This window comes from Apiospora phragmitis (assembly GCF_038363925.1).
Source record: "Apiospora phragmitis strain CBS 135458 chromosome Unknown utg000002l:1.0-5516284.0:1.0-5523493.0, whole genome shotgun sequence".
NCBI classification, from domain to species: Eukaryota; Fungi; Ascomycota; class Sordariomycetes; order Amphisphaeriales; family Apiosporaceae; genus Apiospora; species Apiospora phragmitis.
In genome coordinates this window covers 4,018,033-4,045,047 of record NW_027117400.1, presented here as the reverse complement: position 1 = coordinate 4,045,047, position 27,015 = coordinate 4,018,033, and the positions used below count along the sequence as shown (strand labels likewise).

General features: G+C 50.2%; 8 protein-coding genes across 8 annotated transcripts; 4 read left to right on the top strand and 4 right to left on the bottom strand.

Annotated features, from left to right (window-relative positions):
- Positions 1-493: 493 nt before the first annotated feature.
- Positions 494-1,518, bottom strand: PG994_002033 (uncharacterized protein; the record flags this gene model as incomplete). The annotated part of the gene is made up of 3 exons (XM_066853442.1): positions 494-700; positions 1,113-1,209; positions 1,334-1,518. The coding sequence occupies 3 exons, from the start codon at positions 1,516-1,518 to the stop codon at positions 494-496; spliced, it is 489 nt and encodes a 162-aa protein (XP_066721583.1).
- A 5,674-nt stretch (positions 1,519-7,192) lies between these two features.
- Positions 7,193-9,016, bottom strand: PG994_002032 (RNA recognition domain-containing protein; the record flags this gene model as incomplete). Its single annotated transcript, XM_066853441.1, has 3 exons — positions 7,193-7,753; positions 8,696-8,725; positions 8,780-9,016. The coding sequence occupies 3 exons, from the start codon at positions 9,014-9,016 to the stop codon at positions 7,193-7,195; spliced, it is 828 nt and encodes a 275-aa protein (XP_066721582.1).
- A 1,239-nt stretch (positions 9,017-10,255) lies between these two features.
- On the bottom strand, positions 10,256-10,444 carry PG994_002031 (uncharacterized protein; the record flags this gene model as incomplete). Its single annotated transcript, XM_066853440.1, has 1 exon — positions 10,256-10,444. The coding sequence occupies one exon, from the start codon at positions 10,442-10,444 to the stop codon at positions 10,256-10,258; it is 189 nt and encodes a 62-aa protein (XP_066721581.1).
- Positions 10,445-11,033: 589 nt separating this feature from the next.
- PG994_002030 (uncharacterized protein) lies at positions 11,034-12,346 on the top strand (the record flags this gene model as incomplete). The annotated part of the gene is made up of 2 exons (XM_066853439.1): positions 11,034-11,581; positions 11,638-12,346. 2 exons carry the CDS (start codon positions 11,034-11,036, stop codon positions 12,344-12,346), a joined length of 1,257 nt encoding a protein of 418 aa, XP_066721580.1.
- A 1,027-nt stretch (positions 12,347-13,373) lies between these two features.
- PG994_002029 (transcription factor Zn- C2H2) lies at positions 13,374-14,532 on the top strand (the record flags this gene model as incomplete). The annotated part of the gene is made up of 3 exons (XM_066853438.1): positions 13,374-13,428; positions 13,542-14,281; positions 14,335-14,532. The coding sequence occupies 3 exons, from the start codon at positions 13,374-13,376 to the stop codon at positions 14,530-14,532; spliced, it is 993 nt and encodes a 330-aa protein (XP_066721579.1).
- A 5,214-nt stretch (positions 14,533-19,746) lies between these two features.
- Positions 19,747-21,557, top strand: PG994_002028 (serine/threonine protein kinase- AGC family; the record flags this gene model as incomplete). Its single annotated transcript, XM_066853437.1, has 3 exons — positions 19,747-20,646; positions 20,729-20,810; positions 20,872-21,557. The coding sequence occupies 3 exons, from the start codon at positions 19,747-19,749 to the stop codon at positions 21,555-21,557; spliced, it is 1,668 nt and encodes a 555-aa protein (XP_066721578.1).
- A 1,230-nt stretch (positions 21,558-22,787) lies between these two features.
- PG994_002027 (uncharacterized protein) lies at positions 22,788-23,045 on the bottom strand (the record flags this gene model as incomplete). Its single annotated transcript, XM_066853436.1, has 1 exon — positions 22,788-23,045. The coding sequence occupies one exon, from the start codon at positions 23,043-23,045 to the stop codon at positions 22,788-22,790; it is 258 nt and encodes an 85-aa protein (XP_066721577.1).
- Positions 23,046-24,386: 1,341 nt separating this feature from the next.
- On the top strand, positions 24,387-26,603 carry PG994_002026 (Saccharopine dehydrogenase; the record flags this gene model as incomplete). Its single annotated transcript, XM_066853435.1, has 12 exons — positions 24,387-24,400; positions 24,471-24,550; positions 24,639-24,920; positions 24,995-25,015; positions 25,070-25,193; positions 25,349-25,431; positions 25,501-25,539; positions 25,626-25,710; positions 25,767-26,025; positions 26,121-26,209; positions 26,258-26,373; positions 26,428-26,603. Coding segments are annotated over 12 exons (1,368 nt in total), but the record flags the coding sequence as incomplete, so codon positions are not given.
- Between the last annotated feature and the right edge of the window lie 412 nt (positions 26,604-27,015).

Genomic DNA, 27,015 nt, shown 5'->3' with positions numbered 1-27,015 from the left:
CACCATCGCCATTGACAGAAGCATAGAATAGCCGACACCCCGGGGATTAGGATGAAACAACCAGTTCAAGAACGCCTGCGCAGCATACCAATATGCCCACATACCCAACATGGAAAGCTGTCATCATTATCACATCAAGATATACCTCGATCCCCCGCCAAAGGAAATGTCATACCCATTATTCCGTAACTTCGTTTCTTCCAACGACCATTTTTTTAAGCCCCGTTAATGCAACTGACCAGGATTTTCCGTTTCCGAAGATTGGAAAAAGCAAGGCCACCACGCTCCGGGCGGTAGCGTCGAATCAACCCTTGCTTAAGCTGCAGCGTTGCTCTTGCCCGTCGAACGCTTTGAAGGGGCGAACCTTGTTCGCTGCTCAGCCCCGGCTGGTTCTGTTGGCGCAGATGGGATCCGATCGAGTGCTGCTGCTCTGCGGATCACCTCCCTCTTTCACCCCAGACCCCAGCTCATTGCTGTCCTCTAGATGGGTAGCTTAATGGGTTCTAGAGGAGCGGTCACTGTGACTACTGCGCTTCTTAGGGGTACTGCTTGAGCTCTTCTGCCCGCTGCTACTGCTGTGGCGAGACGACTTGGACTTTTTCTTCTTATCCCCCGACTGCTTCGAGGACGTCGAAGGTGCAGCGTCCTCCACTACGCCACACAGCATGCGCGTGTAGCGCAGACGCGTAGCTGGTATACTCTGTCGATGGTTATTTGGTAAGCAGGGGTGAACAAGAATGATGTGCATAGAGCTTTAGGGCTGTGGTATAGAAAACAATCGCAAGAATTGTAACATCCTTCTTGGCAGGACCCCAAGGACAGGACAGCAGGTAGGTGGAAGGGGCCGAGGCGGATTGCTAGTTTTGGAATCTATCCTTGTAGGCTCCAAGGCAAGAAGTACTACTTCCCGGTTATGACTTGCACAGTGTAACATCACAGGATGAAATTTGGCCTTGCCATCTCGTGTGTAACTATTTCCCAGGCCAGACTGGATGAACGCTTTGCAGTCTGGCAGGCAGCAGGGGGAGTTTCTCGGACCATTGCCGCCACTGCTGGGGTTGTGGCTTGGGGGCGTGGGGGTCAAGACTCAGAGAACGGGGTCCAGAACTTACATCGCCCTCGCGCTGGGCATTGGTCATGAGCAACTCTGGGTTGTCCAGGATTTGAGCAGCATGCCGACGTTGCTCCGTATAGGCGTAGGAGTCGTCCCTGAAGGAAGAACACGTTGGAAGTCAGCCAATTTTGCTCCTTTACCCTTCTTATACGCACACATGCAAATTGCATCAAGTTGGCACATCGGTAAGTTGAGTAGGACGAAGAAAGTCATACATACCTGGAGCCTCGGTTCCGGCCACCCCAATCGCCGCTCGCTCCCTCGGAGTCATCCCCCGAATCATGGTAGGGGTCCTTGCCCCGCGCCTGTCGATCCCGCATCTCGGGAGTGAAGCCGTCGGCGGAGATGGATTGCTGGTAAGGGTACTGGGCAGCAGCAGCATGCCGATAGTCGGTGTTGCTCATGGTGGTGCTGTGAAGGTGGCTATGAGGATGGTATGTTTGGTGAAAAGGACCTCCCCCGTAATAGTGGCTTGTCGCCATTGGAGAGTGGACGATGGGCTTTTATAAGTCTTGGGGAGCAGAGCAGGTGTTCTACCTCTTGGGTTACTTGGGGTATTATTATGTAAGTAGGGTAGGTATGGTATGGTATTGGGGGGATTGAAGGATATCAGAAACGAGTTGGATGCTACTTAAAGCTAGAAGCTCGAAGCTAGAGGCTAGAGGCTAGAAGCAAACACAAGTATAAGTCGATTAATCATCCATGAACGACCGGTCAGATACGACCGGACTGTCTCTTGATGCAGATATCTCGAGTTGGAATGAAAAGAAGAGGCAATGAATTGTAAAGTAGGGAAGGAGGCAGGTAGCCTAGTAGCTACCTAATAAGTTGAAAAGTATGTATGTAGTTATGTACCTACTCAAGGCAGGCAGGCGCAGGCGCAGTGGCAGTCGGTCGTGGGTTCTTTCTTCCAATTGCCAGATCCAAATTGATCGTGGGCCGCTTGAGTGGTGTCCCAGACTCCCAGCCTTTGTCCGGGCTTTTTTTATTGCCAATGGCCAACCTGGAGCATCATATTGCATGTCGAAGAGTGGGGAGGGATCGGCAGCACCACCAATAGCCGCCTCTTCTCTCTGGCCGTTAAGCTTGTTCCACCGCGTTTGCACCCCCGGTCTTTTTCTTTTGGCATGGAGGCTGACTCGGCAAGTATCGAATCCTACACTCCATGCCCATCCATGCCCATCAATTCCTACTTACCTCTATACGGAGTACAGCTCACCGAGTCGTTGTGGTTGAGTGTAACTGAGCATTGCATGATTTGTCGTGGGCTTCTTTCTCTCCATCCTATACCTCTAGGTCACACCTAAGAACAACATTCAAGTGCCATTGGCCTCTCCCCTTGGCTGATGGAATGCTGATGTGGTTATGATCCTACCGGGCGACGGCTCGGCTACAAATCCCGAGCAGGTCTCCTCCTCTTATAATGCTAAATCCTCTGATCTATCACATTTTGTACCGACCCGGCTGCTGGGCCGTTACAGCTGGTTCGCCCAACGAAATCCCTCCGGATGTACCACCCGCCCACCAATGCCAGGGTATGGGTGCATGCGACGGTACCATCGAACGTTTCCGGAGATGATAGATTAACGGCCGCCCTTCCGCCCGTCATGCCCTGCATCCTGAGTGCTGAGCTCAACACCATCAGGAATTAACGGATAACGGTTTCGTGGGTCCCGTGCATACCACGCACTTGCACGGTAGCCCTAGCCTTTGATTGAACCACTATCGCCTATCCTGCAGCTACGCTAGCTCCGTGAAGGCTGCGGCGAGTGCCATTGGCAATCGGTATGGCTTGCTCGAATGGGGAATTCCGCTGTCATGCCTCCCGCTCAATGGCTGTCTTGACCCGTTCCCAGCTGTTGCAACGCTTATGGCGCATAATATAACCTAGGTATGTAGGTTATAGGCTCGGAACCGGGGCCCCGTTCTACTATTGCTCTATTGCGTCTACCGCAATATGCAAGGTCGGTACACCTGTAGCAACCATCACCATGTCCTCGCCGATCCTCCGTATTTGCAGGTCCCAGTATATCTATCTTCCTTTCGTTGCTTTTCTTTAATCCTCGGTCTTGGATCTGGGAAGCCCATGCCCAGGCGCCCTGGTTCGGGTTTCACGTCAATTGGGGGATAAGCTGCGGTCTTCCTATCCGTTTGTGGAGCGGCAGCTGTCAAAGATGCGCTTTGTTTTAGCTGATGCAACCCCCCGTCAGCCACCATGCTTCCAAGGCAGGAGATGGCAGCCCATCTGGGGCCTGGCATATGCATCCTCTACTTCTGGTGAGTCTGGAAGCATGTAACAGTTGCTGTTCTATGTATACCTGCCATGCCTGCGGTAGCTATCCGAACGATCGCATCAAGGTGGCATCCCGATATATTCGGAGGCGTTCCACCCTGGTGGGGTTGTGGCTGACTGCATACACAGTGCATTGGATACTGATGGGAATCTTCACCCTGTACGCTGATGATACGGCTTCCGCCCTTCAAAGTGAAAGATGGAGGCTGGCAGGTTGTACCATTGGTTGTGCAGATAATGGCAGACATACAGTCCTAGTCCTCCCAGTAGGTACTGGTATATCCATAACCTCGACCCCTGACCCCTGGAGTTTTCCGGTTACTCCTCACAGCAAGAGCCAAAAGTTCCACAGCCTGCTGTCAAAACACGCGCCATTCTTCCAGAATGGTCAACCCAGTCCGAGTCATACAGGTTACCACCTGGTGATCGCCTACGAAAGGCTTAGGTGTCCGACTATTCGCGTCTTCGCCAAGATATGCGGTCGTATGAGGTGGTCCGGACAGGCAGGCAAAACCGGGCCCAATTGGAACTGCTCCCCGCTGTGATTCGTGGCGGTCTTCCTTCCGCCGCAGGGTCGGCTGTGCCTTCTTTCCCTGCTGCAGGGCATGACAGGCTTGCCTAAGCTTGCCTATCCTACCCAGATTACTGTTTCCCTGGTTCCGGGGTTCGACGCACTTACTACTTACTAGCTCCCGCTGTTGACGGTGCTGGGGAGACCCACTGGCACTGAAACCCCTATGAGGTGAGGCCAAAACCTGCCTTCCATTCACCAAAATGAATATGTGATATAATACAGGCGAGTGAGACGACGCCGATCTGGCCCGGTTCCTTTGAATGAACCAGGGGCAACGGTTTGCCCTTGAAGCACCAATATGTTAAGACAGAGAGTACCTGCAGGTCTCCCGTCATCACAAGTCATCATCGAGCCCGCCTCGTTTTGTAACTCTCATCTGATGCAGTAGTGCAATATTGCGAGGCCTTGGCGGGTCGTAGACCGTTCTGTTTCGAGATGTCTTCACTGTTCTCTATGAAAGGTGCCATCGGCCAGTATAGATGAACAACACCCCTTTGAGATCTGCGTGAATGACATTAACATGTCTGAGGAAACATGGCTCTTGCTCAGGGCTCGGCTGGGCTTCTGTATTATTTTGAGATACCCAGCTTCAAGTAAGCCCGACCGAGACCCCTGGAAGCCTTAACTACTTAAAGTACGATGAACTGGAGCTGGCTGGGTCTTGCTCGTCACTCTAACATCACCATCGCCTGACCAGAAGACCAGCTGCAGACGGAAGGGTGGTCCAGGAAAGTGGCCGCAGCAACCGCTGAAGATATGTATAGTCAGGCCGGTGAGTGCATATGTCGGAGAATTCTCTCCTGATTACCGATCTACAGATGCAGAGCGAGTCTGGGCCCCCTTCTCTTTCGACCAGCCCCTGGCTGCTGAAGCTGCCAGCGCATTCTTCGGCGAACTCCTCTGCTTCATGCATCCAACCTCACCGAATCGCAACGAAGTGAATCTGCAAGGGAAGAACCAAGTATGTACTGGTAAATATCGGGTTCCACATACACGCATCATCACTGAGATTTTCCTTGCCCGAGCACCATTTCCACCACCGAGGTATTATATTCCTATACAAATGTCCCGTCAGGTGGGTCGGTATGACACATCACAAAGACGGGGGAAGAAGACTTTTTTTGAGGGAGCCGGGTAAAGTACGAGCTAGAGTTCAACCGAACTTATCAACCTCTCCTTCTGCCTCTTACTCCTTACACAAAGACATAACAGACGCCGGCATCAAGCTTATGAGAGCAGCCAGCAACCACGGTGTTGGTTACCTCGCATAACCATCCAGCTTTCAACCCAGAGCCTACTACCCCCCTACATTGTACTCTTCCACATCCTTTGGACATACCGTGAAAGGGGGCTACAGTCTCGGGTCCAAATCACGCTCTCAAAGAGGACCACGGTGTTCCCGAGCAACAATTCGTTTGTGTATCCCATGCTCTGTCTGGCGCTGTTGGGTAGCTATGGTACCCAACGTCCTTTTTCAATCCATTGCCCACCCACAAAAGAGCACTCAAACTAGCCCAGCCAGTGTATGCCAAAGACAAAAAGAGAACCTGCGATTCAGAAGAGCAGAGCTTGCCTGGAAATACGCGCGTATAGTTCTAGCAGCAGCAGGACCAGCCCCCTCATCCATATGTAAATGCTTACCCTGAAAACCGGCTTCACCCCCTCTCCTTCGCACAGGTTTGACCGTGCCCCTGAAGCCATCACCAAGTCTACATGTATCGTCACACAAGGGGCTGGCTGGCCCCTTCGACCAAGTTTTTTCTGCGTCCATGTGTTGCCCCAGCCGTGGGGTGAGGTACAATATCCTGGCTGTTTCTGACCCGCTCGACTTCCGACAACAAGGCAGTTGCCATGAATCAAAACCTTGGAACACCTGTACGTACGTATGTCGAATCTCAGACAACCCATCGGTGTCTTCGGAGAAGGATTAATAAACACTGTCCAGTCTCTAACAACGGCAACATCATAAATAGGCGCCCGTAACGGCGGCCAGCCTTCCTCGAATATCGTGTGTGATATCGACGCCGACCGACAATCAACATCCACATGACCCCCACATTCCGTCCGCAGATAAGGGATGAACAATGAACTCCACGAGGCTGACTCGACACGTGGATGCCTGCCAGCTCGGGGGTCCCCTCCGAACCCTGTCCTGTTCATCATGGCTTAGCAGTACTCAAGATTGCCCCAGCAGCAGTCAGGGAGGACAAGCCACCCATCCCACCCTCTATTGTATTCCCCCTTGTGGTACGCGTAACAAAAAAAAAGAAAAAAAGAAAAAAAGAAAAAAAAAAAAAAGAAAAAAAGAAAAAGCCCTGACCGACTGACATCCATACACGTTTTAGCCGGCTCAAAAGGGGCCAGGCTCGTATCACGGAAGAGGGGATAGGCCGGGGGCTGGCCTGGCTGATAAAACCACAGTCTTATGCACAGCTCATTCACACCGAAGATGATTAATCCAAAACCAACCCCCCGCTGACGTATATCATATGATATATGGTGGTGATGACGACCAAAAGGAGTCGTCAAGGTGCTTGCTTACCGTACATTACTCTAATGGGGGGCCGTTACGTCTAAGGAGAATATGTAGGAGGAATCATTGGTTAATTATGCCAATCCTTTGGGGACGATGCGCCTTTCGCTCATGACACAACAAAAACGGTTTGAAGTTGGCCAACGAGGAGATGTGTGTGTGTTTGCTTGATACAAGTATTCGAATGATAGTCAGGCCATGGCAGCCGCACGGAGGGTCGCCGTATACATGAAGTATATATGGGCATACGTAAATTGTCTTCAGATTTCGGCAAAGTCAACATATTATATTACGGACATATTCACAGTCTAGCACGGCGAGAACAAAGCAGACTCACGAGACAGACAAGTTTTCTGGGATGCTAGAATTGTGGTCTATCGCTCGATCTTCATTATTCGCTATAACCACTAAAAAAACCCTGTTCTGACCGGTTTACCAAATGAAGCCAGCGTGAAAAATGATACAACAACGCAATGCCAGTCCGTCTTTCTCCCCAAAACCGGTTTCCATTTCGTACGTGACAATTTGTGCGCAAGCAAAGACAGCATAGTGCCAATCGTGGCAAGCAACTGACAACCCATCCTAGGGCCACCACTTGGGCCAAGCAGTCTTCCCGTCCAATACGAATTTCGTAAAACTTCGTCCGAGTTGGTCGCTCATCACGAGACCGTTTACTGTTCAATAGATATTAGCATTTGGCGGTATTTGTCTTACTGTGTCACAACATACTGAGATCTCATCTTCCATAGCAGCGTCATCGTTTCCAGCAGCTGGGGCACTGCCGTTGGCGTTTTCGTTCGGGTTACCCGAGCCCCAATAGTCCGCCATCTCCGAGTCAAGCTCCTCAGCCGTCTTCTTTGCAGGGCGAGCACTCTTGACGCGGCGAGCACCACGGCCTCGGCCTCGTGCTCCGGCGGCACCAGATCCAGTATCCTTGGTTGCCGTGTCCTTCTTGGTAGAGGCGGCTGACTTGGGCTGGGCCTTGGGCTGTGACTTGGGTTGCGTAATGCGGTCCGTGAGCGTCTTGGGCGCAGGGAGCATGGCGGCGTTAGCAGCGCTGACGACGATTTCGATCTTGATGGGTCTGTTGTCCACCAGAAGGCCGTTCAGAGCCTTGAAAGCCCTTTGCGCACCATCAGCGGAACCGAAAGTGACGGTGGCGATGCCGCGGCTCATGCTGTTGGGGCCATATGAGAGCTCAACTCTCTTGACGTGACCAACAGACGAGATGAAGTACTCCTATCGAAGGGCATGCCATGTTAGTGATCAATAAATCCACGGGTGGTAAGCGTCTCGTATCATATCGCCCACGCATCGCTAATCGGCCAGCGAGAGTATGTGAGCCAAGCACCTTTGGTGGCACACCATACGGGTACCATGAACGAGCAAGCAGTGAGCGTTAGTACAGCATCGAGTGGGCCGTCCCAACTCCCAGCATATTCGAAAGTCGGAAAACATCTCAAGCCCCGCGCCCACTAGAATCCCTCTACCAGTAGCCACTTTCTTGGCGTTTCGCCAAAGATTGCGTCCGACACATGATGACCGACATAATTTCTTCCGCCCGATGTTAACTTCACCGAAGTGTAGTTGACCAGAAACCACTTAGGGCTCTGTTACTGCGCAGTAAGCCGAGTACGGCGTGAGAAAGTGTAGCCCCAGTTGCCCAAATCGACGGAAGTATTACATCCCATTATACTTCACTGAAGATGTACCGGTAGTCTCTTCAAGTATGTTGCTGTAGCTCACTGCTATGCTCGTTGCAGGCTGGAGGAAGCACTTGTATGTGCTTGGACTTCACTATGATTGTCCTCTGGAGAGAGCCATTCCGGCCTCGGAGTTGCATGTCATCAGTAGCACCATAGTCGACTTGTCTACACTGATGGAACTCGCAAGGAAGAGTTGCCAGGCCTTCTGCGGTTGACGCCAGAGCGTACAGTGTTTGTTTGACAAGGACCTGCCCAACTTCGGATCCAAGGTGTTGCAACACAAGGTGCGTGCACATTTTGATCATGAAGGAGACTGGGCAGCTGACAGCTCCACTCCGACCACATCCGTACACCCCTTGACCGAATGGATCAAGTCAGACAATGTAGATCGTAGGTTCGAGATAACACGCGCACGCGATAAAAATGGATAGTCGATGAAATTCCACCGGCAGGGTAAGCCTTAGTGGAAACATACCTTAATCTGTGCCTCGTTTACGTCCTTAGGCTACATGGTTTGTTAGTGATGAGAAGCGAAAAGTGACGGACTGCATGGACTTACCAGGTTGCTCACAACAACCTTGCTGTCGCCAGCCAAAGCGCCCTTGGCGGGTGTTTGCTTGGCCGCGGCAGCTCCCTTCTGCTTGGATGTCTTGGTCACACCGCCAACGGGGGCGACGGTGGCAACAGCTCTTCCGACCGAACGGCGTCCTCCGCGAGCTCCTCCACGGCGACCGCCAACAGAGCGGCGCTGAGTGGAGAGAATCTCGTCGAGAGACTGATCAAGCTTTCCAGACATGTTGATGGATTTGGTAGGGAAAAGCGTTCAAGTGTTTGGTACGGAGGGTGTAATGGGTAGAGACGCGTTCTTGTGTGAAGTTGCGACTCGGTGGTTGGCAAGTTGGCTCGGAGATGCGCGCAAGAGTTCGCGTGCCGATTAAAGGATTAGAATCGAGTGAAGTCGCAAGTGAAACAGAATAATGCTTCAGAGGCGATGTATTGGCAATACGAGTAGTTCCGCGCGTCGAGGATGACTTTGGGCAGAATATGTATGTTTGGCAGCGGAAGAAGTAATTGAGTAGAATGGAAGGAAAAAAGCTGTAAGACCACGCGCGGGAAAGGTACTGATAGCGTGTAGGCGAGGCGTTACAAGTTGGATGCAGCCGGATACAGGAAGTAGAAAATAGGTCAGGTCGAATCTTCCTGTTGTTGACACAATGAAGAGTTTCGAGATGAAGATGGAGAAGGTGCAGATATTGATGGATGGCTGAGGAAAGATTGGATGGGAGGGCGCAGATGGGTCGCGACTGAGAAGATTGGGTTTGGACACTGGGGGGGGGGGGCTTGGCCTGGCCGGCTGCCTGTTCGCACTGTTTGCTGCTGCCTTATTGGTCGAAAGCAGTCTAAGATAACTGGGTCTGATGGAAACTGGAATCAATGCTGCTGCTGCAGGGGGCGAGAGCTGAGGTAGGCTAAGCCTAATTCGATTCACCCAATCAGAGAGCTCCAGACCCAACATTGAAGTTGCGACTACATATCAATTGTATGCCTTAAATCGACGCTCCTTACGAATTATACGTGTTGCTCTATATAGGTAAGCATATTAGTTGGATATTGATCCTGGAAATACGAGGACCCAGAAAGCAATCATTATTTGGTCTTGGGCTCAGAGGCGACAGAATATGTAGGTAGGTATCGGGTGGAAGGCTCGTTGATTATCAGTTGATATCGAGATTAAATCTGCTTCCTGCCGCAGAGGTAGGTGTAGCCCAGTATGATTTCGCACTGCTCTGTAGCTCTGTAGCTCTGTAGGCCTGCATCGCCAGAGGGCTCACACTGGAAACCCTCCTTCCGCGTCGCCGCTCCGAGGGGTCATGCCTCAATTGACGCATAGACCCGGGCATTTGTGTACGCAGGCTTTCCTGTCCTTCGCATTCATGTTGGTTGCAGTCCACCGCTGCCCATCGCAGGCAAACGATTCCCTCCAATTCCGCTCGAAGAGACCAAAATTTGTTGTCGTTGCGCCACTTCTTTCCCGTCACTTGGTAGCACTCGCTGGCTTTCCGACTGCGGCAGGCTGTTGCGCAGGTCGAGCCTTGGCCGCCTTCTCGGCAAGTCCGTCATCCTCTACAGAATTGACCTCGAAGAAATGGTAAACGACAATGAGAACCATGGAAACAGAGCCGAGGAAGATGGCGAGGCGGTACAGGTCGTCGTCGGAGATCATGGTTGCGATTGTCTTATGGTCCGCTGTAGTCGATATCGATAAGGAAGCTGGATCTCTCAAGCTCAAGGGAAGACAATCTGGTGCGTCACGTCAGTCCAGTGCTCAGAGAAATAAATAGCACAGTTTGTAAGGTGACATACCAAATACGACTCGAGTCTTGCATGCCTTGACTGTGGTTGTCTCGGAGAGGTTTTTGGATTGGAGGTAGTAGAGGTAGAAGCTGTTGTTGTATCAATCTTCAAGCTACGTAGCCTTTCGCAAGTGGCTGAAGTGGCTGGAGTGACCGACCCACAATCTGCTAGATTATTCGACATACGACATAGCCCCACCGTTTATCCCACTTCGCCCACCAACTTGAATAGTCAAAGAGGTCCGAAGGTTGGAGCGATCACCAACTGCAGAGAAGTCAGTTGACTTTTGCCGACGAATCGTGTTGTCTAGCACAAGAAACGGCCGTTTAAACGAATTCCCAACTAATCTGGCCAGAGTTTTCCACCCATCAACTCGCCACAATGCCTCCGAAGAAGAAGGAAGACCCCAAGGCAAGAAGCCCGCGGCTTCGAAGGTTATTGCCGACAAGACTTTTGGCATGAAAAACAAGAAGGGTTCTGCGGCACAGAAACAGATCAAGCAAATTAATGCGACCGCCACCGGCACGGCCGAGGAAAAGCGCAAGGTCGCCGAGAAGGAAGCCAAGGCCCGTGAGAAGAAGGCCGCCGAGGATGCCCGCCGGGAGAACGCCGAGCTGCTGAACAGGCCTGCGCAAATCCAGAAGGTTCCTTTCGGCGTCGACCCAAAGACTGTTGTCTGCATCTTCTACAAAAAGGGAGACTGCGAGAAGGGCAAGAAGTGCAAGTTCTCCCACGACCTCTCGGTCGAGCGCAAGACGGAGAAGATCAATCTGTACACGGATGGTAGGGCGGAAGAGGAAGAGCAGAAGAAGAAAGAAACTTCCGATGACTGGGATGAGGAGAAGCTCCGGAGTGTTGTTCTGTCTAAGAAGGGCAATCAACAGACCACAACCGACAAGGTGTGCAAATTCTTCATCGAGGCCATCGAAGACGGTAAATACGGATGGTTCTGGGTATGTCCGAATGGAGGCAATAACTGCAAGTACAAGCATGCCCTGCCACCTGGGTGAGTATTCCATTCTTATGCTGGACTGCATGCTATCAGACACTAATGTTACCTAGGTTCATCCTCAAGACCAAGGAACAGCGAGCCGCCGAGAAAGCCCTGCTGGACAAATCTCCTCTCAAGACTTTGACTCTTGAGGAGTTTTTGGAATCTGAGAGGCACAAACTTACCGGGACTCTTACGCCCGTCACACCCGAGTCTTTCGCTAAGTGGAAGCAAGAACGCATCAGCAAGAAGGCAGCTGAAGAGCAGGCCAAACTTGCCAAGGAGGCCACTGGCCGTGCTCTGTTCGAGAGTGGTAACTGGCGTTTCAATGCGGACAACGAGTCCGAGGATGAAGACGATGATGGGGACGATTCCTTCAGCTTAGAAAAGATGCGCAAGAGACGGAAGCTCTACGCCAAAAGAAGGAAGACGCTCGACTGGCCGCTGCCAATGGAACCTCGGGGGCTGAAGCAGCAGCTGAGCCTCCCGACTCTGGTGATGGCGAAGGCGAGGCCTCGGGCTCTTGAGGATATCTCCTCACGTCATCTCCAAGCGATGAGGCTTTGGAGGAGGCGCATCACCATTAAGAGACAGGCCAAGGGGCTGGTTTATCGGAGAAACCTTGTAAAAAGAAAGGGTTTGTTGCGCCGAGAAGTACACATCACATCGTACACGCATCTGAAAATAGCTTCCCACTGCCCCTCCAATAAGGTGAGAGCTGGGCAGGATTGTGGGCAAGTTATCGCAGTCGTATCACAACAGAGATTGTCATCAGGTTAACAACTTCCTCACTACATGGAAGAGCTATCTACTTGCGATACACGCTTGATGAAGCTAGTAATGCTGACCCATTCCATTGTGTTTTTGCTTGATGCTTCGAAAAAGTCGTGTGTCAAGTACAGTACATGCACAGGAGTGCCTGAGGAAATAGCAGTAGCTTCGGACAGGGTTGTCCTTAGACCATGAATACTCAAGTATTTCAGGAACTCATGGAGGGATCATGTCTAAATATTAGATACAGAGCTTTACGGTAGTGGCGATTGTTGGATGTTTCTGTGCAGTAGTAGTAAGAGGTAGTAATACTCTCTCGCCCCCCCCCTGTGCCCTTTGCGGGCGAGAAGACAGACGGGCTAAACTGGGGCTCCGGTACCCGACTAAATCTAATATGCCCCTGCATAGGTTCTCTCATTCGGATTAGAGTACTAATCGCTTCCCCTTTTCGAACTAGTGTTCGAAAAGGCTTTATATTATAAATACTACTTTAATTACTTTATTATTATTAATTATTATTTTAATTTTAATTAATAAAATAAATAAAAAGTAATAAAAAGTGTAATTTATATTTAATATTTTAAATATTAAATTAATTATATTATTATATTAATTTTTTTTAATTTATATAATTATATTTATATAATTATAATATATTTTAAGTTATATTATATAATTAACTTTATAATATTAAACTTTAATAAGTATTTAATATTTATAATATAAATTTAATTTAATTAAAACATAAATACTTTATAATTAGAGAATACATAAGTTATATTACATGCTTTATACCTTTAATACTTATAGGAGCGCGGCGCGTCATGCGCTCACACCACACCATTTCTACTTACCCTCTATATATCTCATCTTAAGATGATCTAAAACAACCACTAAGTGCTTAATTAGTATTATTAACTTCTTTATTTACATATTTAACCCTTTTTAAACAGCTCCTAATCTCATGTCACTCACTCTCATTCAGCGAGTTGAGACTAAAACTATTCTCTTCTAATCATTGGCAAAGCTCAGCATCATGCCTCTCCAAGAGGATCTTCAACCGGATGAGGACTTAGTAGAAGGCGGATTAGGTGTAAATGGGCATAACAATGAGAATGGTTACCCTGGAGAAGACAATCGCCGAGAAAATTCAGTTGTGCCCGTCGTCTCGGACATCACTCCATCGTTGCTTCCAAACTCACAGCAAAGTGCAAATCACTTTTTCAACCCATCGCCCACAAGATCGCGCTTATCCGTGGTTATCAAATCATCGCCTACACCATCAGGCAAAATCAAAACCTCTTCTCGGGCCCAGCTGCTCGATATAAGGATGAGTTGTCGCTAGAGACAGTGTTGCCTACAAGGCTGCAACCGAGGAAAGCCGAAGGAAGTCCGGCTGCTGAAGCAGCCAATCTCAAGATGAACGGAGAGGTAGAAGTCGTACCGCAACAGCCGCGTAAAAGAGGTCGCCCGAAGGGATGGAAACCAGGCACTCCTTACAGCACTCATAACTCAGGAGGTCCAACCCCAGCCAATAGGCCAATAAGGAAACCGAAATCATCATCCAAAGCCCCAAGCCAGGAACCCAGGAGGAGAGGACGCCCGCCTAAGCCGCCAGACTTGACAATCAGAGAGTGGTATCTACGGTCAGACCCAAAGTACATGCCTTTCGGCTGCGAGTGGCACGAGGAAAACCTGAAGGGGCAGCTTACACAGTGTCCGGCCGAGCTTCAGAACATGGACACGTTGCGGAAACACGTGCTTTTCATACATTGTAACACGGGGCCGCTGGTATGCCGCTGGGGGAAGTGTGGCCACAAGCTGGCGGAGACAGTGTCGGGCGAAGAGGTTACTACGGACGAGGCCGGTCACCACCAGCCCGAAGAGTTTGTGAATGAGGACGCCCTCCGCGCCCATGTGGAGAAGGAGCACCTGGAGCCGTATGTGTGGCACATGGGGGACGGTCCGCAGAACAAGGGGATTGGACTATCAAGAAGGATCCAAACAAGCTGCCGCGGTATCTGTTTGATCAGGACGGAAACCAGGTCACACCCTCGATCAAAGACCAGCAGTTTGAAGATGCCCAAGGCACGCTAGAGCGCAAGCGTAGACTGCGGGCAATTCAGCGGCAAGCCATAGAAAATGCGCCCGACGAGTCGGAGTTCTTTCTTCAGCCACTGGACGCCGATATGTAATACCCTTTACTCTGGCTCGTCACGATGATTACGAAGGCGCGGATGATGCCTCGCGCCAATACGCAGGGAATAGAGTGGTAGATACACTATACGGGCCACGGGTCTGCCAGTGTGTCTGATTGGATCTATAGACAGCTTGCCCGTCAGAAGATAGTAGACAGGGCCTAATGCCAACGGAATATAATCCAGCCTTTCGTTGAATACCTCACAAGCAAAGCCCTTTTGTGGCGCTTTATATATGTGGACTTCGCAAGTTGGCAGATTACGCCAGATCATCGTATACATACATGGTCAGCCCCTCGGATGATGGACAGGTGATTACGGAGTTGGGATATCGGCTTGTGGCAACGTGGATTGGTGACCACACCTCTGCTAAGTACAACTGCCAAGTTGTAGCTACTCCTCATCATGTGTATATAACCGGGTGACTTGTCAAGTATCTATTTATCTGCGGTCCAGGAGTTCCTTTTCGTTCGAGCACGGAACTTGACGTTGATGGCAGTCTTTAAAGCCACTGTCCAGTGGCGGACCGTGAACGAGCCTTAGCTTGGACTGATGTCTGTCATCCATTGAAATCTGGAATAGACTCCCAACATATATACAGATGTGCGAGGTGGGGTAGAGGCTGCTTCCGCCAGTGACAATCATGTTTCCTGGGCTTTCTTGGTGCCAAAGGACGATCATCAGAAATCCCCCCATAAGACTGGAGAGAGTGGATGGTAGGGTTCAATAAAGCCCAGACAACACGTACAGAGAACTCGGAGACTATTTTCATATAATTTGGCCAATGCCAGCCACAGCACGGAGTGGGATATGCCAGCGACGTCAAGTTCGACGGACGTACCCAGTCTGGCAAGGAGAAATGAACGTCTAGAAGTATTAGCACAGGAATTTAGAACCAGGGTCGGTTTTCAGCAACAGATCACGAAACAGAGTAGATAAGTATCCACTTGTAACAGGATTTGCGAAGACGCGAACATCCCTCATATATTTGGTAGCTCTCTGTCTTAACGCATTGTGGCGACGGGCACTGTCAACGCATGGCTCATCGCAAAAAAAGTCCGGCCTCTAAAACATCTTATTTTACGACCTCCACTCCAGGCAGTTTTCAAGGCAATAAAGGTCAGCTATATGCTCGGGTCCGACTTGATAGGAGTCGTGAGAGGTGTACAGGTATATGCTTAGCATATGTACACGGTATTTGGGATATAGAATCAATTCGGTGCTCCCAGGATGATAATGGATGCGCCCGAGCATGCTATCTAGCCTCAGAGGACAGAGACAACAGCGACGGGAAATCCTCCCAGAACCGGGTTAACTACTATCCAATAATAGTCATGCCAAATACTGTAAGTCCTTGTCTTCCACCGACCCCCCTTCTCTGATTCTGGTGAGTAACAGCGGCGCTTTTGGGTTATGTTTACCCGGTACAATCCTCAACTCATCTCCAAGCAGATGCGTGGGCCACAAGGTGTAAGACAAAACGTCGAGATAACTAGGTACTCAGTAAATCGGCCGCCCTGTGAGCAAGCTTCCTCCAGGTTGGCCGCTGTGGTGTATTGGCTAAGAAGCAGGAGATGCACAAGACCATTTATTTTTGTTATCCTTCAGGAAGCAAAACCCACTACTTAAGGTAAGTAGCCATACGTACAAGAAGATCGATGAATGACGTCTGACCGCAGCAGACAGTTTTTCATTGGTTCACTTGCAACATGTCAAATCTCATCCGAACATGGTGTTTGGTATGACTCGCCACAAAGCGCATGACCATTGTAGTGGCAGTTCCAACTTCCAGGTCGAAATAAGGCTAATGAAATATGGAATTTGTACCAATATCTGGAGATTTGATTCATTGCTTCTTAGCTAGTATCTGAGCACCCATGCCTTATGGTCATTCCAATACACCAAAGGCTCGTGACTTGGAACTGTTCTCAACTGGCACAAATGTAGGTTTTCATGAATCTATCGCTACGAGGCTGCCTATAATAATTCGTGCCCATGTTCGTCTAGTAGATTGAACTCACTGGGGGTCATTTTGTCGACAACTTGTTCGAATTTGCTGCTATTAGGGTGGCATACATACATGTTGTACCATGTCATGCTTCGAGGCTTCCGTGCCTCATGCCACGAGCTGAATACTGGTTTTCAGCATACTCTATCTCAGTTGGGTTGAATACGGACGAGGAACCAACTCGCCAGCAGCCGAATTCAGTACTAGTGGTACGGAACATTGCTCGCGAGTATCCAGTCGCAGCTGTGTCTGACTTTCATCTGATTTGTGTAGTTTGTCCCCATGTTGCGAAGATTAGTTGCAGTTCGGTAGCAAATCCCCACATTCAACCACACACATGTAACGAATGGCAAGACGATCAAGGGGAGCTGCCGATTCAAAAGGGATTGTGTATGTATGATCGTGGGGCTTGATATTGGACCTTGACGATTCTGTCAGGGAGAGGCGCTGCACCAGTTCAGCCCTGACGCTGAACTGCCAGCATCAGGGCATTCTATTTTAACTATATCGGAAACGCAGAATCCCTGTATAACACGCCCGCGCCAATTGCTGTGGCGTTGCTTTCCCAACACGTCACTCCCGCCTCGTTTACCAAGACGATAAAACGCTACGGCCACTGCAATACCCAATGGTACATCGCTAGGCGTAAGCTCCGCGAGGGTACCAGGAGAGAAACTCCCAGCTCTTCCAGCTCAGGCAGCACGACGAATACACCAAAATCGCTGTCAGGAACCAAACCCAACCCCGAACATTGGGATGCCCAAGTGGTGTGTGTTGAGAAGCCGTCTCACAACAGACTTTCATGCTGCGTGGCGTCGCGGTCACTGAAGGAAGAGAAACTCTATATAGCTTCAGTCCGCGAAGATGTTCAACTCAAACCTACTGGGTAGTCGGACATTAGAGAGTTTCCCCAATAATGCCATCTACATACATTGCGACTAGGGCGAAATGCCGATGCTTCGAAGTTCGCACCCAGATGGACGACGCCGCCAGCCTCACATTTCCTTTCCATGGACGAACGTCGGAAATACATACACGATATCCACCATCGTGTCCTGGTCGCGAAGTCGCGAAGTCATGGTGCCATGCGCCGGGATAGAAAGTAGGGAAACCGAGTGGGCCCTCAGAAATCGACGGGCTTGGCTCCATTTGGCAGGCAATGTCGCTCGCTCTGACAGGCTATGTCGCTCTGACAGGCTTGCTCTGACAGAGACTTGTGTGTCACCTCAAAGCCCCCAAGACTTACGCGGCTGGCTCCCGATACTTCATGCTCAATTACTTGGCTAAACTATGTATCTATCGTTGGAGAAGGGCGTCTTTCATATTATATCCGGTGATATAGTGGGTGCACTTGATCGTGACTCTTGCAAACAGATTTGGCAGGTGGCCAACACGGGGTTTGGGGGAAGCGCGCGTATACGGGCCGACAAAGGATGCCATTCACGAAAGCAGCGAGAGGAGAGTTGTCAGGTATCCCCACGTACAGAATCAGTACCAGGGTGTCAACGGTTGAGCAATGGGGTATTCGCTCTGCTTGGCATGGCGTTCAAAGTACATTGACTGATTGGTAGACAAGCAGCAGAGGTAGGCAGGTCAGCAACGAATGAGAACCTCTTTGGATTCCCTCTGTTTGTGGTGGCGAGTGCAGGCCCTCCATCGCAGCAGTTCATCATGTTGTTCCATCTTCGGACACAACCACCGTACACAACAGTTGCCAGTTCATTTCCATGCGGCTCTCGAAACAACGGACCGGATGATGCGGGTGACAAGTCACCAGATAGTGGATGCCAATGCCCGAGGGAGCATTACCGAACCGATTCATGCTTGGGTATACGTAGAAACAAATAGCAAATATGCTTCAATGCTTTGGGGCTGCGTAGGTAGAGACTAATTTGAAGTGCATATGAACCTTGGCCACGACGCCAGGCCAATAGACCGGATGGGTATAAGGTGCCTGTATATACCATATGTGACTTGCGTAGATTTGACCTCATTGATATCTAGAATCAAACTCGCCAGATCTGGCACTTGCTATGGCTACTTGTATCAACCTATGGCGCCGTACAATATTAACGGAACATGCTTAATAATGCTTGGAACACAGTCCCGATGTCCCCAAAGCCTGCGTGTTCACACACACCTCAGCCCCTCCTACTATTATACATGTACTGAAATGTTGGGTATTGGACGTGTTCACAGAAGTATCTCAAAGGCACCTGCAAGCATTTAGGATCCCAAACTCTGTCCTTTGATCGACGCCTGTATGCGCGACACATATGTATGGTTGTGGCTTTCTTGCGAGTTGTGCCTAGCCCGGCCGTCTCGGCTTGGCTTTCGCCTGTCATTCTCGTCAAGTTTTGTAGTGCAGCTTTTAGATAGATCTAGGCGTTCAATTGTAACCCCCATCATTGAAGGCGTCCTGAGAGGTACATGCAGACTACGTACCTATAACTTAAGAATACATACTTCTAATCAACCACACTGAGGCTGGGTACTTTCAAAATAAGCCCTGCAGAGAGACAGCCCCTCCCTGCATCCCCGACTGAGCCGCCTCGATAAACAGCCTCCACCGAGCCCCCCTCTGTTCCATTCAATTGCTTCGAGAAAGTCAAATGGAAAGTCAATAAACAGGTTCCTTGACTGAAGAAGAAGAGCAGGTTGCAATCTGTCCCAGCTTTTTCCCATCGGAATCATCCATTGCTAGATTGGCAACCTGGAGTTCAATCCCGTCCTGATTTCCTCTCCCAGATCTGATGATTTGCCAACCCATACAACTTGATGTACTTTTAGTGGAAGTTTTGGGTATGGTTCAGTGCCCCATCAATCAAAAAGCGCCCTCTCCTGAGAACGGCCAGGGACGATCGACAAGGAACACCTTTATTGGATTACCAAGCACGACCGCAAGCACAGAATAGAAACAAGCAAGCGACGCAACAGGCTCAATGGACTGGATAGGAGAAGGCTCAGCACCATACACAGCCTGAAATGAAGTGAACTGAACTGAACCGACCTACCTGACCTGACTTGCACTGAACTGGGAGTGAACGAACACAGCCCAATCCGTCCCGACAAAGTGGATCGACCTTACCAGGCCTGGGCCTATCACCGACTAACCGACAGAACTAGAGTGTCTACTTCCTCCCCTCCACTCTTGGACTCTCTGCCACTCCAGTACTGGGCAGAGGCACTTGACTTGATCGACCATGGGGTCCACTGCTACATCGACAGCCGCCAACTCCAGTCCCTCTTCGCCTACACAATTACGGCCAGAGTCTGCACGTTTTCCCTCGGATCATCATCAACCACAATCTCGTCGGGGCAGCACTTTTCGTATCAGACAGAGACTGGCGTCATGGCATTCGTCGCATGATCTACACCGATTAACCCAGCCCCATCACTTCAACGACTCCAGCGTCAACGACTCCAGCGACCCCAACGACACTGATCCCAACTACAACAATAATAAAATGCCTTCATTGAAATCGCCGAATGGCAACTTCAATCAAAAGATCAAGAACTTCTTCCGTATCGACCACAAGTCCAACCACCACGGTTCCGAGAAGGAGAAGGGTCTAGATGGGTCACTGAAGAGTAATGAGAGCAAATCCAATGTGTTCCGCAATACAAAGTTCTTCTCCACGGTTGGCCGCCTCAGGTCCACCACAACCGCCAGCGAGGGCAACCCCCTCGACGAGGCCATGAGCCCGACTGCCCATGCGAATCCTTACTACGCCCTCCAAGGCCAGCCTGGCCTCCGACACCACAACGGTTCTGTGCCGCCGAGCCCGCCGGATACACCCACTTTGAAAATCAGCGGTCCTGCCGGTCCTGCGAAACCTCAAGCTACAAACGCTACCAAGGAAGAGCTGGCGCGGAAACTTCGCCGGGTAGCCAGTGCTCCGAACGCGCACGGCCTCTTCTCCTCCAAGGGAAGCAAAGGTAGCAACGAAAGACCTGCTACGGCCGAGTTGGGCAAAGAGCCCCTAATGCAGCATCCCGACTCGACCACCTTGGGCTTTGTGGACAAGCATGCCGCTGCCGATGCCGCAAGCCTTTCCGTGCCTGATGGCGACGCACTGGGCGCTCTGCCTCCCCCGGCCGGAGTCCCTTGGCTTTCCGCAGGACCTACAGCTCAAATTCCATCAAGGTCCGCACTGTCGAAGTCGGACCTGCCACTTCGACAAGATCAAGCTTATCGGAAAGGGAGATGTTGGTAAAGTATATCTTGTGAGGGAGAAGAAGAGCTCAAGGCTATATGCCATGAAAGGTAAGGAACACCATCGCATTTAATGCGCCATTGCCTGGATCATGTTCTGACTGCGAGACAGTTCTAAGCAAGAAGGAGATGATCAAGCGCAACAAGATTAAGAGGGCTCTCGCCGAGCAGGAAATCCTCGCGACAAGTAACCATCCTTTCATTGTTACTTTGTATCATTCGTTCCAGTCCGAAGATCATCTTTACCTCTGTATGGAATACTGCAGTGGAGGAGAGTTCTTCAGGGCGCTTCAAACACGCCCCGGTAAATGCATTCCGGAAGACGATGCGCGATTCTATGCCGCCGAAGTCACTGCTGCGCTTGAGTACTTGCATCTCATGGGCTTCATCTACCGAGACCTGAAGCCCGAGAACATTCTGCTTCACCAATCAGGACACATCATGCTGTCGGATTTCGACTTGTCGAAGCAGTCTGGCCCGGGCGGTAAACCGACTATGATCATGGGCAAGAACGGTGCGAGTACATCCTCATTGCCTACAATAGATACCAAGTCCTGCATAGCCGATTTCCGAACCAATTCATTCGTCGGCACTGAAGAATATATTGCGCCCGAGGTTATTAAAGGCAGTGGGCACACAAGTGCCGTTGATTGGTGGACCTTGGGTATCTTGATCTACGAGATGCTCTACGGGACAACGCCTTTCAAGGGAAAGAACCGCAATGCTACATTTGCAAATATTCTGCGAGAAGATATTCCATTCCCAGAACACTCTGGGGCGCCGCAAATTTCGAAGTAAGTCCCAGATGTCGTATATTGCTATGGAGGAACGAATACTGACTGGATTAGCTTGTGCAAATCTCTAATTCGCAAACTTCTCATCAAAGACGAAACCCGACGACTCGGAGCCCGTGCTGGTGCCTCGGATATTAAGGTCCATCCTTTCTTCCGAACCACTCAGTGGGCATTAATCCGTCACATGAAGCCTCCGATTGTACCTCACACGAGTAAAGACATAGATACCGTCAACTTTAGGAACGTGAAGGAAAGCGAAAGTGTCGACATCAGCGGTGCCAGAAACCTCAAAGGAGTGCCTCTTGATAGTGGATTGCAGACTCCCGGGCGGATATCGTGGATCCTTTTGAGGAATTTAACAGTGTTACGTTACATCACGAAGGCGACGACAACTACGATAACCAAGGCTCAACATCAACAAGACGTTAGTCTTGAGTCGCAGCCGGTTTGCTTTACATGCTGGCATTTTCCAGAAGTAGAAGCATTCCAGGCGTTTTTGTCCTTCTACAGCGTCGTCGCATTTTCTTGTTATTCCAAAAAGCGAAAGATTGCTCGTTGTTGTTATCAGAAGTCCATACCGATCGACTGTACCGGGCAAATGCCTATGATATAATCACAGCGGCTGTATCTTGTTATTATTACTAAGCCAGGGCTAGCCTTCGCAGCGAAGCTAATCTTCACACAACCATGTCATTCTATCACTCATTCTCAAGGCTAAGCCCAGGCCCGACGGGCGTCAAATCCAGACGTGGATATGGACAGTTACGGCAGAGCATCCCAGCATCAAGTAACATATTGTGGCGTTGTGGTGGTATATGGAGTTTTGGCGTCGCGTTACTGTTGATTAGGATCTCAATTTGGGCCAACTTACCGGCTCTATAGAAAGTCGCAGATATCGAGAATAAAAAGAAAATCCAATCCACATGAGCAATGTCATCCCCGACGGCTGTGGTAATGACACGTTCATGCGTGTCTCACCCAGCCGCTGGAGGTCTGTGTTTTCCTGCCGATCGACAATGGGAAGTCCCAGACAACTCGCATCGAATTCCCCCCAAATCGTATCTGGGTAGATCATCTCTAGATGTCCTCATAACTACTTAGGAAGCATATGCGAGACTGATGTGATATATACTTTCAAGAAGCACGCTAACAGTATTTTACTAAATTTGACTACACAGGCCTATACGGGCAATCTATTTCTGCCTTTGACCACTTCCCCCAACTTGCTATTGCTTTACAACATGACTAGTACACTCTCGTCAGACTCAAGGATACCAAGGATATCGTCCTGGTCGTGTTGCTTCCACTGTCCCTGCACACCTGTGTTTCCCTCCCTTATCGTGTCCCTGGGAGGCAGTCTGATGGCCGGCCCGCCGGTCGAGACGAAGAAGACCAGCGCGGCCAGCTTTAAGGCTACGAGCTTCTGGAGAGGCCGCACGTGGAGCTTGGCGGTGAAAAAGAGAAGCCCGCAGAAAAGCCTGCCAAAGCGCATCTTCTTCTTGCTGGGAGGGGCGCGAAGTTGGTGTGTCCCTGAAGTCGTAGTATCCAGCAACAACAACAGCAGGATGACAAGCAAAACAAGGTAGGGAGAACAGGGCAAGGGATAGAGGTTACACACCCCCTTTAAAGACCCTGGGGAACAACGGGTTTGTGTGTCGTCGTTTGGGTGTTCAGATGTACTGCTGTTGCGTCCTTTGTGCATGCTGCATTCTTCTTCGTCTTCTTTTTTATAGCTCTTTTTGTCTTCGTTGGGGGTCGGTGGCGGGTCATCATAGCCATTGGAGCGATTCGGATATCCGCCGCTCTTATAACGCTTTGTCACCAAAAAAAGAATAAGAAAAAAAAGGACAAACCGCGATTGATCGTGCTTTGGCTTCAAAGCATGTGGGCTCGGGCACTGCTACTCTACGCTGACAGTAGAGTAGTGGTGCTCATGGTAATTGACCTCGAAAACGTCGAGGCAGGCATATTAATATCGTAGCTACCTGGCTAGCTTACCAAGGGTCTTGGTTGTATGGGCGTGATAAAAATATACGAGCTACCCCTATTTGGTCTCCCAGGTAAGGTAGCAGTATAGGGGAAGCTCGTATATTTCGAATCGAAAATGGGTGTATTCTATGGATGCCAGCACAACAGTCGTACAGTTTTCGCTTCTATTGCGGCGCCTTGTTCTTCGTTTTTTTTTTCTTCCGACGTTGATGCGAAATCCTGGATCGCTCCTGTGAGCTCCATAGGGACCCAGCTCAAGGAGAGTTCACGGGCACTCCTGCTGAATAACGAAAAGACTTAGGAGTCATGGCATCGGTAGAGTCAAGAGCGCTCTCAGGAATAACATAAATTTTCCAGAGACAAAGAAAGAATCTCGGTTCAATGCAAGTAATTCACTTATTCGTGATGCATGCTGGGTGTAACCGGAGATATCAGTAACCTGAAGGTTGTTGTAATGTGTTATGCAGTACTATGGCCTTGTGGGCCGAGCAAGGGTTACCTACTTACTCACTGAGTCACGCCGGTTCAATATCATCTTCTCCATAAACGCCAGCGAAAGTCGGTCACTTGTTTCTTTACTGCCTCAATTAGGCAGACGAGCGACGAGACATGCCAGTCTGCCGTATAATGAAAATCCTTCCATCCAGCAACTGTAATAGTGGTAGGGGTTGAAATCTGAGGACGTGCGGGTCAATCTTCGTAGCTGTGCCGTCATCGGACGTTGCCCCACCCCCACCTTCAGTAGGCCAGCTTCAAGAATCTCAACTTACAAGCTACAAGACCCTGATCGACATTCACTTTACTCTTGCCATTGAGAAAAGATCGCATAGTAAAATTACCCAAGATGGCTTCCCAAAAGTCAGTTACAGCACCTGCATCCCACTGGAGAATAAAACACGAAGAAATACTAACCTGTGCTATCGTGTAGGGTGTTGATGCTCGGCGCCGGTTTCGTCACCCGACCGACCCTCGATATCCTCTCCGAGCAAGGCGTTGCGGTTACTGTTGGTAGGACGCCCCCTCCCCCCTTCTGGCCGAAGCCACGAAAGTATATATATATATTAGGGCCGCGTCGTTGACCACTGCACACACACAGCTTGCCGAACCCTGGAGTCCGCCAAGGCTCTCTCGGCCGGCGTCAAGACGGCCACTCCCATCTCGCTCGACGTCACCGACGACAAGGCCCTCGACGCCGAGGTTGGAAAGCATGACCTCGTCATCAGCTTGATCCCCTATACCTTCCACGCTACCGTCATCAAGTCGGCCATCCGCCAGAAGAAGCATGTCGTCACGACCAGCTACGTCTCCCCCGCCATGATGGAGCTCGACCAGCAGTGCAAGGATGCCGGCATCACTGTCATGAACGAGATCGGCCTGGGTATGTTTTTATTTCTCCCCATCATAAAATTGCTGTTTTTATTTCGAGTACTGACTGACTGCTTTATCAAACAGACCCTGGTATTGATCACTTGTGTAAGAGCCTTTATGGTCCCGAGTACAAGCATGCAGCGGTACTGACCCCTACAGATGCCGTCAAGACCATCGACGAGGTCCACAAGGAGGGCGGGAAAATTATGTCCTTCCTTTCTTATTGCGGCGGGCTTCCATCACCTGAAAGCTCTGGAAACCCTCTGGGATACAAGTTCTCCTGGTAAGACTGCCCCTGTATCCTACTAGGAGCGCGTGTCATTGCCTAGATCAGAATGATTTTACTGCCTTCCCACCTGTTCTTACTCGACTCGGAAGTCGCTCTCGGGTGGCCCTCGAGACTTTATATCCATTCTGTGCTAATGCAGATAATTTTAGGTCGCCGCGTGGTGTCCTGCTGGCTCTGAGAAACGCTGCTAGCTTCTACCAAGATGGAAAGGTTGCCAATGTGGCCGGCCCTGGTAAGATCATCTCTAATCGCGTAGCAGCCTATCTCTTGGAATAGCAATACTAACAGCGCAATACCAAAGACCTGATGGCTACTGCCAAGCCATACCATATCTACCCTGGTAAGCAGCACCCGTCCCATGATCTGAGCGAGGCTATGACTTTGTGCCCGCTTGTTGATATCAGTGACGACTAATATGGGTTGAAGGATTCGCTACCGTTGCATACCCCAACAGAGACTCTACCCCTTACAAGGAGCGCTACAACATCCCTGAGGCCCAGACTATTGTCAGGTATGTTGACTAGATTATACAGTTGTTTCTTTTATTCACACTTAACACCGTGATAGGGGTACTCTGAGATACGCGGGCTTCCCCGAGTTCGTCAAGGTCCTTGTCGACATCGGCTTCCTGAAGGATGAAGAGCAGAGCTGCTGCAAGGAGTCGGTCGCTTGGAAGGAGGCCACGAAGACTATTGTTGGTGCCTCGTCTTCGGACGAGAAGACCCTCATCCACACCATTGCCTCCAAGACAAACTTCAAGGACAACCAGCAACGCGACCACATTGTGGGTGGCCTTCAATGGCTTGGTCTCTTCTCTGACGAGAAGGTGAGTTATTTGCCCAACCTTTCGGTTTTCTCGGAGTATAAGATACTGCTGGGAGTAGATTGCTGGCATCTTTCACTGACACTACGACTTCCAAGACCATCCCAAGAGGAAACCCGCTGGATACCCTCTGTGCCACACTCGAGAAGAAGATGCAGTATGGTGAGGGAGAGCGCGACATTGTCATGTAAGTGAACAATTTCCAGCACACATGACGTATACTAATACTACATAGTCTGCAACACAAGTTCGAGGTTGAGTTGAAGGACGGGACCAAACAGACGAGAACCTCGACTCTTGTCGAATACGGTAGCACCGATCCCAGCGGCTACTCGGCAATGGCCAAGCTCGGTAAGTACCCGTATACATTTAAACATCAGATGGAAGCTGGCTAACTTTTCGCAGTCGGCGTTCCTTGCGCAGTTGCCGTTCAGCAAGTTCTGAACGGAACCCTTTTCGAGAAGGGTGTCCTCGCTCCCATGAACAGCAAGATCAATGATCCTTTGATTAAGGAGCTCAAGGAGGTAAGCAAATCCCCCCAGATGGCGCTATTACATAGACTGACTTTTGGTCGATATAGAAGTACGGAATTTTCTGCAAGGAGGAAATCGTTGCATAAATATGTAGAAGTTCATGGAAGAAAGGGGCGCCGTAGAGCAAAATGAAGTCAAAGCACCGAACATGAACCTGTGCGAGTAAGTTGCCAAGCAGCGATCTCGGATGAAAGTAATACATGGAGTTAAGATGACTTCCATACGGCAAAAAGCAAAGCCTCCATAGCAGCGAATTGCAACGCGATAAATTAGTAGGCATGTACAACTACGCAGTAGTAAAGGCCCCTCCCTGGCAGGGATGGAGAGGTCGCAGCGCTCTAAAATTCGGCCGAACCTGAACAGACGTACGGGATTCGGAATCCGCCCGAAGGCCGGTCTCAAGACGGCCAGGTAAAAAAGTAAACAACATTTACCGAGATGGTGTAACAAAAACAGCTGC